General features: G+C 41.2%; 1 protein-coding gene across 7 annotated transcripts in view; it reads left to right on the top strand.

Moving 5' to 3' along the window:
* The window catches only part of EML5 (EMAP like 5), a 155,402-nt gene that overhangs the window by 77,905 nt on the left and 65,063 nt on the right, over nt 1-12,434 (top strand). For 5 of the 7 annotated variants that reach the window (XM_083609304.1, XM_083609302.1, XM_083609305.1 and 2 more), the window contains 5 exons: nt 1,355-1,517; nt 2,386-2,489; nt 2,750-2,903; nt 3,837-3,937; nt 4,565-5,389. The exons of 1 other annotated variant lie outside the window; for it this stretch is intronic. Coding sequence is in view for 2 of the 6 variants with exons in the window: in XM_083609301.1 (XP_083465427.1) it covers nt 1,355-1,517; nt 2,386-2,489; nt 2,750-2,903; nt 3,837-3,937; nt 4,565-4,601 (559 nt within the window). In the remaining 4 variants the exon portion in view is untranslated. Of the gene's footprint in view, nt 1-1,354; nt 1,518-2,385; nt 2,490-2,749; nt 2,904-3,836; nt 3,938-4,564; nt 6,883-9,978; nt 10,975-12,434 lie in introns of those variants that run through there. One more of the 7 variants, XM_083609300.1, reaches the window with a different exon arrangement.

The following is a 12,434-nucleotide window of genomic DNA, read 5'->3' as shown; positions in this document are numbered from 1 at the left end:
AGTCCACAAGGACATGAATGCGACAGCAAGGAGACATGAATGTGACAGCACTCTGTCCAGTCATGTCCCCAGCAAATAACTATTAATCTCAGGGTCATGGGTCATTCCTGTATTGCAGGGGGTTGGACTAGCTGACTTTTATGGTCACTTCCAATTCTATGATTCTGGAAATTCACAACCATCATGATCTAGTTATTGATAGCCTTATCCTCCATGAATTTGTCTAAACTGCTTTTTAAGGCCATCCAAACTGGTGGCAATCACAAGATCTTGTGGTAGTGAATGTACTGTGTGCACACTACTGCCTGTCACCATTTTTTTGAAGGGAACAGAGTGATTTAGGCCCCTTTAAGACACACAACCAGTAGCAGCCAGTGGGGTGGGTCTGCGTTGCTGACCTGGCTTCCCGATGCTGCACATCTCTACCAGTCAATATGAGGGGGTGGGGCAAGGCAGCAGGGAACTTGGCACAGTGTAAGTGGCAGGAGCCTTGGATTGGCTCTGCCGCTTCATGCCCACTGCACTGAGCTCCCCACTGCTTTGCCATTCTCCCTCATGGTAATCGGCAAAGACGTGTGTGAAGCCAGCTCAGCAATGCTGTGCTGTGCTGCTAACCTCTACTGCACACTGCTGACATAAATAGACACCTGTTTGGTGGGTGCATGTGCAAGCCAGAAAGAGAATTTTTTTTAAAAAATATGCAGATTTTGCATAGCCCTAGTGAAACCCCAAGGTTTTCAAGAACATAAATTACTGACAGTTTCAGTGGTGGTATTTGTGGAGTCTATACTTGAGGTGCTGTTTAACTAAGGTTTATTCAGAGTAGACCCACTGAAATTAATGAACATGACTAAATGAGTAAAAATGTAGTTGAATACCATGCTATGTACAGATGAACAGAGAACAAAACAGGAATAGCATAACAAGTTGAGTAAAGGATGCTATTTGATGTGGAAAAAATGTTTGAAATGGAATAAAACCATTTTGTGGCAGAGAAAATTGTTAAGAAATGACCAAGTTTGATTTGGAGAGGTTCAGTTAGTGATTAAAGGGGGGGGGAAATACCCCACTTGATATATACTATGAGAAAGGCATGATTTGATGACATTGTTACTTAGAAGTAAATCTGTGTTCAGTGAGGCTTACTCCAAGATAAATGTATGTAGAACTGCAGCATTGAAATGTCTTTTATTTCATATTTATATAGCATATGCTTTAAATCTTTGCTCCATTTTATACCACAATCATTTTACAAAATATCTGGCATAAAAAGTAAATGAAAAAAATAATATTTTGAGATTTGTTTAATACAATGTCACCAGCAAGAACTCATTTAACCTGTTTATCTACATAGGTTCAGTCCAGATTCTCATTATTTAGCAGTTGGTTCCAGTGAAAATGCAGTGGATTTTTATGACCTGACATTGGGGCCTACTCTTAACCGAGCTAGCTACTGCAAAGACATTCCTAGTTTTGTAATTCAAATGGATTTTTCAGCAGATAGCTGTTATCTTCAGGTAAATATAACTGGGAGCTTTTATTTTTTTATTAATTTATTAATTTGTTTGTTACTAAGGTATGTATTTTTGTTTTTATATTGTAAACTTCCCTGTGATCTTTGGATGAAGGGCAGTGTAAATATTTAATTAATAATAACTATTTCCAGTATCTTACTCTGTTTATCGTCTCTCACATGTAAGTAGAAATACATCTTGGAACTGATGGTTAGTTTATGTCCAGGAATTAAAAACTCCTATTTGTTTCATGTGTTACACAGGCTCAGACATAACAAAGAGCACATTGGGAAGGCGCAGTGCTGCAAATAGGCTTGCAAAATAGAAGCGCAGTTAAGCAAAGCTTCTGTTTGTGAGCACCAGTGCCTCTATGTGTCTACCAGGCCACCAGGATCTGTGTAATTAGTGAACCCTTTTTCAAGCCATTGTTACCATGCCAATAGCCAGCACCCACATTTGCAACCTCCATGCAAAGGTGCTGGTTCTCATGAATGGTGCCACTGTAAGCTTGAGAGTGGCTCCAAGTTATTCACTTAGAAGCTGTCATTATGTCTGAACCAGTTTAAAGACAATTCAGCTTTTGTGTTGTGTTGTAGAAATGCACTACTTTTTATATTCCTAGAATATTCTGTTAAGTATTGTTACCATGACTAGGCTCAAGCGAAAACCAAAGCCGAATAAGAATAGGACGGTTGACAGGATAGCATAGGATCAGGTACATACACCAACAGTTTTACTGTTGATTTTGAAAATTATATTGATTAGTATCTCTTGATATGTTGACCTATTTGCTCCTTAGCAGAAACGTATTTCAAGACAAAAATATCATCAGAATATCTGCAATTGTATCACTCTATACTAATTCTTATAGGTCTCTACTGGGTCTTACAAAAGGCAAGTTTATGAAGTGCCTTCAGGAAAACAGCTCCTGGATCAAACTGTGATTGATAGAATAACATGGGCCAGTTGGACCAGGTAAATCCAGACATACTGAAGCTTTCTTAAAATATGCCACATCATTTCCTGCCCAAATTTATGCAATTCCTGTTTTATGGATGTATAAGTAGTTTTTCTGACACTATTTGTGCTGCGACATAATTGCTGTGCACCATCCTGTACTCTTAATAGAATAAATGATCTATGTAAACACTTTAAATAAGTAAATAAATTTACATCAGTCCTCTAGATCAAAATATGTTTCTTTAAATGGCTCCATTTCCTCCCTTTTGCTTCAGCATTTTAGGAGATGAAGTTGTTGGAATCTGGTCCAGGCATGCTGAGAAAGCCGATGTAAATTGTGCCTGTGTTTCTCACTCGGGAATCAGCCTTGTAACAGGCGATGACTTTGGCATGGTCAAGCTGTTCGACTTCCCTTGTCCAGAAAAATTTGTAAGAACCTTTTGATTGAAGATTATGAGAGCTCCTTTACTAAGGTGAACCACTGTAAAATTGGAGAAGGAAAATTGCAGGATATTTTTCTTTACCACCTAGTTTTCTTCAACAGGACCTCTGGAGTCCTTTGAAGATTGAAAATGAAAGATACAAGTATCATTGCTTGCTTGGTGGTTTGAGTCAATGGGACAGTCCTGACTCCATTCATACAACTTGCCACTAACTTGTTGCAAGTAGCTGTTGCGTGCCCAGGTGCTGCAACCCTGCCAACCTGACCCAGTAAAGAAACCAGTCAAGACTCAAGGCCACAACTTTATTGATTCCAGATGTAAGAGGTCTGGCATGGCCATTGGCTAATTTGGCAGGTAGTCTTCCTGGCCGTCAGAGAGCCATTTTGGTTCCCAGCCATCTGATATTCCCCCAGCAGAAGCAGCCCTTCATCAGGAAACATTGGGCAAGGCAGCGCCAGCCTGCAATGCTGTCCCACCTTCTAAGATGTAAGCGGATTTGCATGCCCAGGTGCTCCCTGCAACAAGTAGCAGTTGCAGCCCTTTGTGGACAGTTGAGTAGCAGACTGGACTCAACCTAGCCCCAGAGTGCTGTTCCCCAGTGGAGGAGCACAACACTGAGAGAACAAATGAAAGAATGCATGTGCAACTGCAGTATCACTGTTCTGCAGTTCTCTACATAGAAACAGAAGTGTGGTTCAGCAACTGGATCAGTGCAAACTTTAAATCGATCCAGCCACTGAACCACTCTTCTGTTTCTAAAGGGTCAGGAGAGATTGGGATAGTGTGGCAGTAATGTAGATGGTAGCAGCAGGTTGTGGGCGAGATAGATTAAAAATAATTCTACATATGCATACTGTGGGATTAGGGGCTCGTTTTAAAAATAATGAAAATGACATGTAGATTTTGTTTTATTTCAAAGGCAAAACATAAACGATTTTTAGGTCACTCAGCCCACGTGACTAATATTCGTTTTACAAGTGGGGACAGATATGTTGTTAGTGCTGGCGGAGATGACAGCAGGTATGTAAATATTTATCTAAATGCTAGAAAAATACAGATTAAAGCAAATTATTTTCTGCTTTTTCTGAAAATGGACTCAGTGTTTGTATTCCACTCCCTCGCTGTGCAGACGTGTGGGAATGTTTTAATCACATGTCTGTGTTTTACATTCCAGCACTGATTGTTGGAGTCTTGTGAACGGAAGTTCTATTCTGTATTGCTTTTGTGTTCTCTCTTCTCTCTGAGAACAAGAAGGAGAGGAGCCATGTTTTCCTTTGTCCTGATTTTGTATATAAATAAAGTAGCTTAGTACTCACACCCCAGAGCCTAGGTTCTGCTGATGTTGTTTCTCTGCTAATGTGTGCTCAGTGTCTCTGGACATGAGTCACAGAATCTCATCGGGGAGGAAGATTGAGGAGCGGCACACAGATGAGAGGAACAGGCTGGCACATATAATGTCGCTGCCTGGTTGCCCACCCTGCCTACTGGCAATTACCCCGACACTCAGATGCTTGAAAGACAAGCAGTCATGTTGAACTCGCAAAAAACCAAGCATAACAACTTTAAATATACATTAAAATTACTTTTAAAATCTATCAGCTTGCTGTAACTTTTATTTCTTCTCTTACTTTCTGTTTGAAAATACAGCATATTTGTCTGGAAATGTGTACATATGCCACATTGAGAGACATGGAGACCTTCCAAAGAGGACACTACTGAAGAGGCGTTAGTGCCCCACAATTGCAAAGAGACATTCTCCAGTGTCCAGCATGCTTCGAGAAATGGTGCTGATAAAAACAGACAACAGTCCACCTGACTGACTAGAGTCTATCAGAAGGATGGAGCACTGCAAATGTATTGAGTCTAGTCACATTACTGCAGTATCAGATATCCTACATCTGTTTCCCACTCACTGCCAGATGCTGAAACACATGGAAAGGAAGAAGTGAGTTTTGGCTCAGTGTACAGTTTCCCAATAAGATCCTGAATTTGTAATCAAGAGATGTTATTTCTGACCTAGTGCTGTACATTGCTGTGTTTACTTTCAGCATGAATGTTTAAGTACTGGGGATTGACTCTCACTCAAATAGAAGACTCCTTATTTTATTACTGAAATGGAAGCCACCTTGCAGCTCTTAAACTATAATATTTTTTTAAATGGGTGAAAATAAAATAGAAAATAAAAGAGATAAACCAGCAAAAGGTTTATCTAGTTCACAAAAAAGTCCCAAGAATTAAGTTTGTTCCTGCAGAATTCTATTGGTTTTAAGGCTTGGGTTGTAATCATGTCTGGTGAATGCTAGTAGACATGCGTGAACCCATTCTTCAAGGCTGATTTAGTGTTTTTGTATCACAAGCATTAAATTAGTTCTGTGAGCAGAATAACATTTGCTCACATTGTGAGTGCCTTGCCCACAACCTAAAAGTCTAACTCTGGTTTTTGCCTTGTGAATAAAAGTGTTCTCAATGAAAGATAAATCGCTGTGTTTGCTTGCAGAGCTGTGCTGGAAATGAGAACCAGGCTGCTCATGTTAATGTTTATACATTTATGAAGCTGTGGGGTGCCATTAGATGCAATACGATTTATTAATTGCATTTTCACAGCATTGCTTAGAGAATTCAAAGTGAATAGATAATTCAGATATATTTTACCAATTATTATTATTTTGCACAGAGTAAGACTCATTGAATCTCTTGCTCTCCAGCTAATAATATTACAGCTAGTCCATTCATTCATGCATACAGGCACCCACAGATTCCACCTCAGAAGGCACATGAGGGATCATTTTTTCTCAAAGCAACCCCGTGTCAAAGTCGTATCTACACAGGGAAAAATTACACGCAAGTTGGCGAGTTAGATTTTTGAAATGCAAGTGCCTGTATGTTTGAAATGGTTCTAACAACCAAATGTAAGCATCAAAATAAGCATACATTCTGAATACACTGGTTTGTACTTCTTAGTACAGGTATATACATGAGAATTGCAGGTGACAAATGAATCACTTCTGTGACATTTGTGTTCCTGGCACATTCCACTGCATGCACAGTCTTGGCACCCCTCTTTTACTTTCCTCACTGATTAGTACTGAGAAGCATCCTGACTCCTGTATGAAACATTTTAGATCTAATTTGAGGCCAGGCACGCCCATTCCCTGTTTTTCTGAACAATGAGAATTCAGCATCCCAGCCATCATGCAGCCTTCTGCTGGGTTCAGGTTATCTAAATCAGGGCAATGTGTATATCCTGTGCATTGTGGGACATCAATATAATGAGATGCGAAAATAGAATTAACTCTGCCCAATGCAACATTCATAAAATTATGTTCTAGTTTTCCGCAAACCCTAATGTGAACATCAGATTTACCCCAAAGCATGCTTGAAAGTGGATGTGGAGGGGGAAATCCATCTTTTGACATAACTATGCTGATTTACCATTCAGCAGAGTGTTTAACTTATTTGGGGGTAACTAAACAACATAAAATTGTCCTGAGTATTGTCTAGAATTACTTTTCCATGTACAGTAATTATACACGGCAATCCAGGAAATGTAACATCTTTTTTTAAAGCCAGTTTGATTACATATTATGTCAGAACTCTCTTCTCATAATCAAATACATGATAACATCCATAACCCATGTTTTGAAGTTGGCTTATTTAAACCATGTTTTGCGGGGTTTGGACAAAATGATGAGCTGCAGTTAATTAAAAAAACAAAGAGAAGTGAAAGCTTTCAAATTCCACCTCCCAGCTGTGCAGGAAGAGGAAGAAGGAGGGGGAAGTGTGCAAGTCAGAGGCTCACTGCAGCATTGTGAAAAACCTTTGGCTTTTTGCCTCCCAGCATCCACATTCATACAATGCGGATAAACATGTGAGCATGCTAAACCTACTATGCACTCACCAATCACTGTGATACAAGCAAACCAAATTCTTCTCCTGGTTATGTTACTTTAGACCTTATAGAACAAGCCCCCAAATTCCATTATCATTGGCCATTGGCCATATTGGCTGGGGTTGATGGAGTTGGAGTCTAACAACCTCTGGAGGCCTACAGGTCTACCAGTCACCCTCTACCAGATGCCTTGGCTTTGCACTTTTAGCACCTCATAAATTAGAAGGAATTTAACAAGAGACCATATTTGGATGGACTAATTAGGGTTTATCTGCATGCTTACCCAGCCAATGTTATTTTCCATGGTGGAGGGAAGAGCACGTGTCATATTTCCACTATTTGCATACAATGTTATAACACAGGTGCTTAAACAAGTGTTTATTTCTTCCCCATCAAGAGAAGAGAAGATCATATGAGCACTGCATTTTGTTTCATGAGCATGGTGGAGGGATATGTAAATAACTGTTGTATCAAAGGCGTTCAGCAAGCTGAAAGCTCAGATTGAAATAATCGCAAAGGTGTCAGTTTATTTTGATAACACTAACTGTTGATACCACTCTCCAAGTATAAGCATTTGCATAATATAGAGACTATGGTGAGATGTTCTAGAAGCCAAGCTAATTGAACAGTTACAAAAATGAGTCCCCTTTTCCAAGCAGGCATTTCAAAAACCACAAAATATATGTGTGAATGATGGTTCTATATTATGTAAGAATAAATATTGGGCACCCAAGCAACAACTTGTTATTTTCTATCCCACACTTCCTCAATAAGGAGCCCAGGGCAGCAAACTTAATACATCTTAATACAATGAAAAATAAAATTCAAACATATTCAAACATTAAAAACAATAACAACATCCAACAACATTTTGAAACGTCTAAAAGCATTTTAAAACAATCACATTCACAGCTTGTAGTTATAAGGCTGTCAGGAACAGTACCTTTCACTTGTCAAATGCCTGGGTGAACAGGAATGTTTTTAAGTTCCTCCTGAACGTTCATAATGAGAGAGACAGATGCATCTAACCAGGGAGGGCATTCCACAAACAAGAAACCACCAAGGTTACTTCATAGGTTAAGGCTAACTGGGCAGCAGCAGCACCAACAACAGTACCCCTCCTGCTGATCATAGGGCCTATGGGAATGTTCAGGGAGGCAGGAGAGGATATATTAATTATATCCTTCCCAGCTTATGTTAATAAGTTCTACAATTTAGCAGAGTAACATTCCCCTTTTAAACTTACACAGCAGACTTCTTTGCCAGGCTTGTTTAAACCTCTAAAATAAGTTTCCTGGTAATTCCCCTTTATTCCCTCTTAAAAAGAATGGACACGACACAGACTTGTATAAAAGTTTACTCACATTCTGTTCACAGATGGATCCCAGAAGGCAGACTTAAGTTACAAAATATATAGTTGTGGAATCTATCCCATAAGGAGATAGTTCCTAAGCCAAGAGAGCATCTCAGGCTAAGGAGATGTTGCTTCTTCGAGGAATTGAGTCAGAGAGAGAGATGGCTGCCTCCCCTGTGCTATTTTTTTACCTGCACAGGTGAGGACACGCCCACCTCTGGTCACATGTAGAGGAAGTTTGTCCCAGCCCAGGAGGAAACAGGAAGTTCCGACTGGCTGGTCCAGACATCCCCTTTTTATGTCCACTCTAGGAACGTTGTATTTGATTGCTCTGTGTTTCACACCCCACAGGGCCCTGTATGGTTGTTGCTTGAGGAGGTGCTTTTTTGGGTACTGTTCAGAGTTTTGTGCTAGTACTAGCACCTTGAATTGAGCCTAGTAGCTCTGACAGCCTGAGCACTGCTTTCAGGACCAGTGACACATGGTCCCATCCAACCTAGCAGCCATTCTGCACTAGCTGCAGCCTCAGATGATCTTCAAGGGCAGCCCCATGTATAGTGCATCACTGTAGTTCAGGCAGGAGGTCACCAGAGCATGGACAACTGAGGTCAGGCTATCCAGTGCCGGAACAGCTAAGCAGAGCATAAGCACTCATAGCCATGGAAACCTCTTAAGAGGTTAGCAATGGCAGACTAGGAAAACCATGCTCCAGATTCATGGATGACAGCTCCAAACCATGTCATAAAGATGTTAAATAGTGCAGGAGACAGCATAGCCCCTTTCAGCACCCCACAGATCAAAAGCTGTGAGGTTGAGCAATAGTCTCTGCCAATAGGGGTGAAACCACCATAATATGGTGCCTCCAACTCATGCTTCTGAGGCATTCCAGAAGGACACCATGGTCAATGGTGTCAAAAGTCATTGAGAGATCAAGCAAAATGAACAGGGGCACAGTCCCTATAGGACAATCAAGACTGTTTCAGTGCAAAAACTGGGCCTGAAACAAGACAAATCGGCATATATAACCTGCTTCCTTCAAGCATATCTGCAGCCGGTCAACTACTAACCTCCTGGTCACCTTGCCCAGAAAGGAAATGGCTCCATCTATTTACATCTATTTACTGCTCTATTTACAGCAGTAAATAGTAATGTATAAATTGCATACTCTGTGAATACATCCATTTCAGCAGGTCTTCTGGTAAGGGGCACACGGCACAGGCAGTTAGTGACTGTGCCACGTGCCAGCCCTCCTTCAAGCCTGAGAAATTGTGGTTGTCCTTTCAGCCAGCCTTTGGGTCTGCGGCTGCTATTGTTGAATGCCAAACCAGCTTTGAATAACACCTCTCTCAACCATGATTTGATTGCGGATGAGGAGGCTGATCTGGTCTGTGTTACAGATCTGGATGGGTAAGCAGGATGGGGTTGGTCTGTACCAGATCCAGGAGCTCTTGGAGGAAAATGATTTTCTAGATCCCTTTCAATCAGTGTTTAGGTCTGGTTTAGGCACAGAAACTGCTTTGGCCACCTTGTATGATGGAAGCAAGGAACCACTGTTGGAAGAGAGACAGGGAAAATGTGTCCTTGTCAATTGGCTTTCGATACCATTGGACATTATATCCTTCTGGGGCAACTGTCCAAGCTAGGAGTGGGTGGCACCGCTTTGTGGTGGTTCTGGTCTTGGATGGTCTTTTCCAGAGGGTGATGCTTGGAGAGTGCTCATTGGCCCTGTGGAATCTTCAATGTGTGGTTCCTCAGGGTACAATTTTATCTCCTATGCTGTTTAACATCTACACAAAACTTCTGAGTGGGGTTATCCAGCGTTTTACAGTGCACTATCAGCAGTATGCTGATGACACATACCTGCAGGTGTGGCAGTGGATGTACTGGACCATTGTTTTGCCTTGGTAATGGACTGGATGAGAACCAATAAACTGAAGCTCAATCCAGCTAAGACTCAAACACTCTTAGTGGGCTGTATGCTAAACCAGATGGCTATGAGGTTACTTGCTCTTCATGGGGTTACATGCCCTCTGAAGGAGCGGGTACGTAGCTTGGGGATACTTCTGGATCCTTTGCTGTCACTTGAGGCTAAGATTGCTTCATTGGCACAGAATGCCTTTGGCTGGTGGCCTAGCTGCACTCCTGGACAGGGATGGCCTAACCTATGTCATCTATGCTGTGGTAACCTCTAGGTTAGATTACTGCAATGTGTTATGTGTGGGGCTGCCTCTGAAGGCAGTTCAGAAACTTCAGCTGGTACAGAATTCAAGGCCAGGTTGATCATCAGCGAAAGGCGGTTTGAGCTTAGTACACTGTTCCTGGATCAACTGCACTAGCTGCCAATTAGCTTCTGGGCCCAATTCAAAGTGCTGGTTTTGACCTACGTATAAAGCCTTAAACAGCTCAGGACTGCTGTAGCTCAAGGACCACCTCTCTCCATATGAACCTACTGAGATCCTCATCTGAGACTCTTCATCGTGTGCCTCCTCCTCAAGAGCTCCAGAGGATGGCAACACGAGAACAGGCCTTTTCTGCAGTGGCTCCCCATTTGTGGAATGCTCTCCCCAAGAAGGCTCACCCGACACCTGCATTACATTATCTTTAGGCGCCAAGTGAAAATGTTTCTCTATAACCAGGCCTTGGGCTGATTAACATTCTATGGACTTTTAAAGGTCTTTGTGGGACGGGGGGGTTATTGGTTTGTTTTTATTATGCATTTTGTGTTCTCATTTTGTATTTTTATGTTGTGAGCCATCCTGTGATTGTCGGGAAAAGGGTGGTATGCAAATTTAATAAATAAATAACAATGAAAAATACTGAGTTTAACTAATTTTGAATACCACCCAAATGCTTTTTACAGCATGATAACCTTTGCACATAGTGAAATCTCTGGGCCTCTGGGAAGGAAGGCCCTAATGCCAAATGCAGTTCACAGACAACACACTTAAAGAGCTCCAAAAATCCAGCCTGTGGAGTGTAGGAGGAGCTTCAAAGTCTGTAACTGGCTGCTACTCCGTTATACAAAATAGGCAGCTGTCCCTGGACTGATATCCCCCCTACCCACAAGCAATTTCTATCTATTACGGTTGCAAAATGAGAGACAAATTCTAGCATAGTACCAAACCCAGAAGTCCATACAGACTTGTTCTTGCGTAGGTATGCAACTCATAACAAAAATGGCGCAGAAAAACCACATAGGAATGGGAATGAGTAGGGAGCTGCCGCACAACTTAAGGGGCTCCAGGAGTGAAATAAAAACTTATGAGAAAGACATAGCCAGCCAAAGGTGGACTTTGGTAATATTTTGTAATATGGCAAGGCCTGTGCGGGGCCAAAATTTAGTGCCTCCAAGTGGATCTTCTCGATTATGGATCTTCTTAAGATTTGTGCCCTCTTGGCTTGGTGCTCTGTGCGGGGGAACCATTTGCACCGCCTTAAAGCTGGCGCAGCTCCAGCCCTGCAAAGTCTACAGGCTGTGACACACAACAGCTTTCTGTATTGCAGATTGCTAGCCTGTTCCTTCTCAGGTTCCTCCTATCCAGCACTTGGAAACTCTCTGGCAAATGTTTGTGCCCCCTAGAGGCACAAGCCTCACACTTCCAAGAACCATGAGATTTGGATAACCATTTAGTCTGAGAGGACACTGATTTCATTCATTTGCAAGATATGGGCCCCTAACTAATTCTGTATTTTGCTTTGCATCTAGTGAAAAGTAGCCATTTTAGAAATTCAATTTTCATGGATTCTCCTAAATAGGAATTACCACAGACCATCCTTTAATAACTCCCTGCCCCTGAATAAAATATTATTTAGAATAAAAAACACAATTCCATAATTAAGATTTCTCAAGAGTCTGATGTAGAACACTATTTTTTTTAAGCAAAATGTGTTGAGTGTAGAATTCATATTTCAGGTGCATGAATGTTAGTTTCTAAACTCCAGACTGTATCCTGCTATGGCCATGAAGGCTGGTGAATATTTTGAGAATTCTGTAAATTATTATTTTAACCCCAAACCCAAATGCATGAAATCTTGCACAAACTACATGACTTTGTGGTTCACTTCTTTTGAAAAATCTTGGTGCTTTCAATGCTTTTCCATAATAATAACACCTGGTTTTTTTGTTTTTGTTTTCATTTTATTGCAAATATTTCATTATGATTGTGCTTTGGAGCCTTGGGTTATCTAAAGTAATTTAAAAGAACAATTGTGCGGCTAAATGTAAAGCTTCACCTTGCTGCTGAGTTCTTGAATACAGAACCTTGGCTTAGAAA

This window comes from Podarcis filfolensis (assembly GCF_964270895.1).
Source record: "Podarcis filfolensis genome assembly, chromosome: 1".
Taxonomy (NCBI): domain Eukaryota; kingdom Metazoa; phylum Chordata; class Lepidosauria; order Squamata; family Lacertidae; genus Podarcis; species Podarcis filfolensis.
This window is presented reverse-complemented; position numbering and strand designations above follow the sequence as displayed.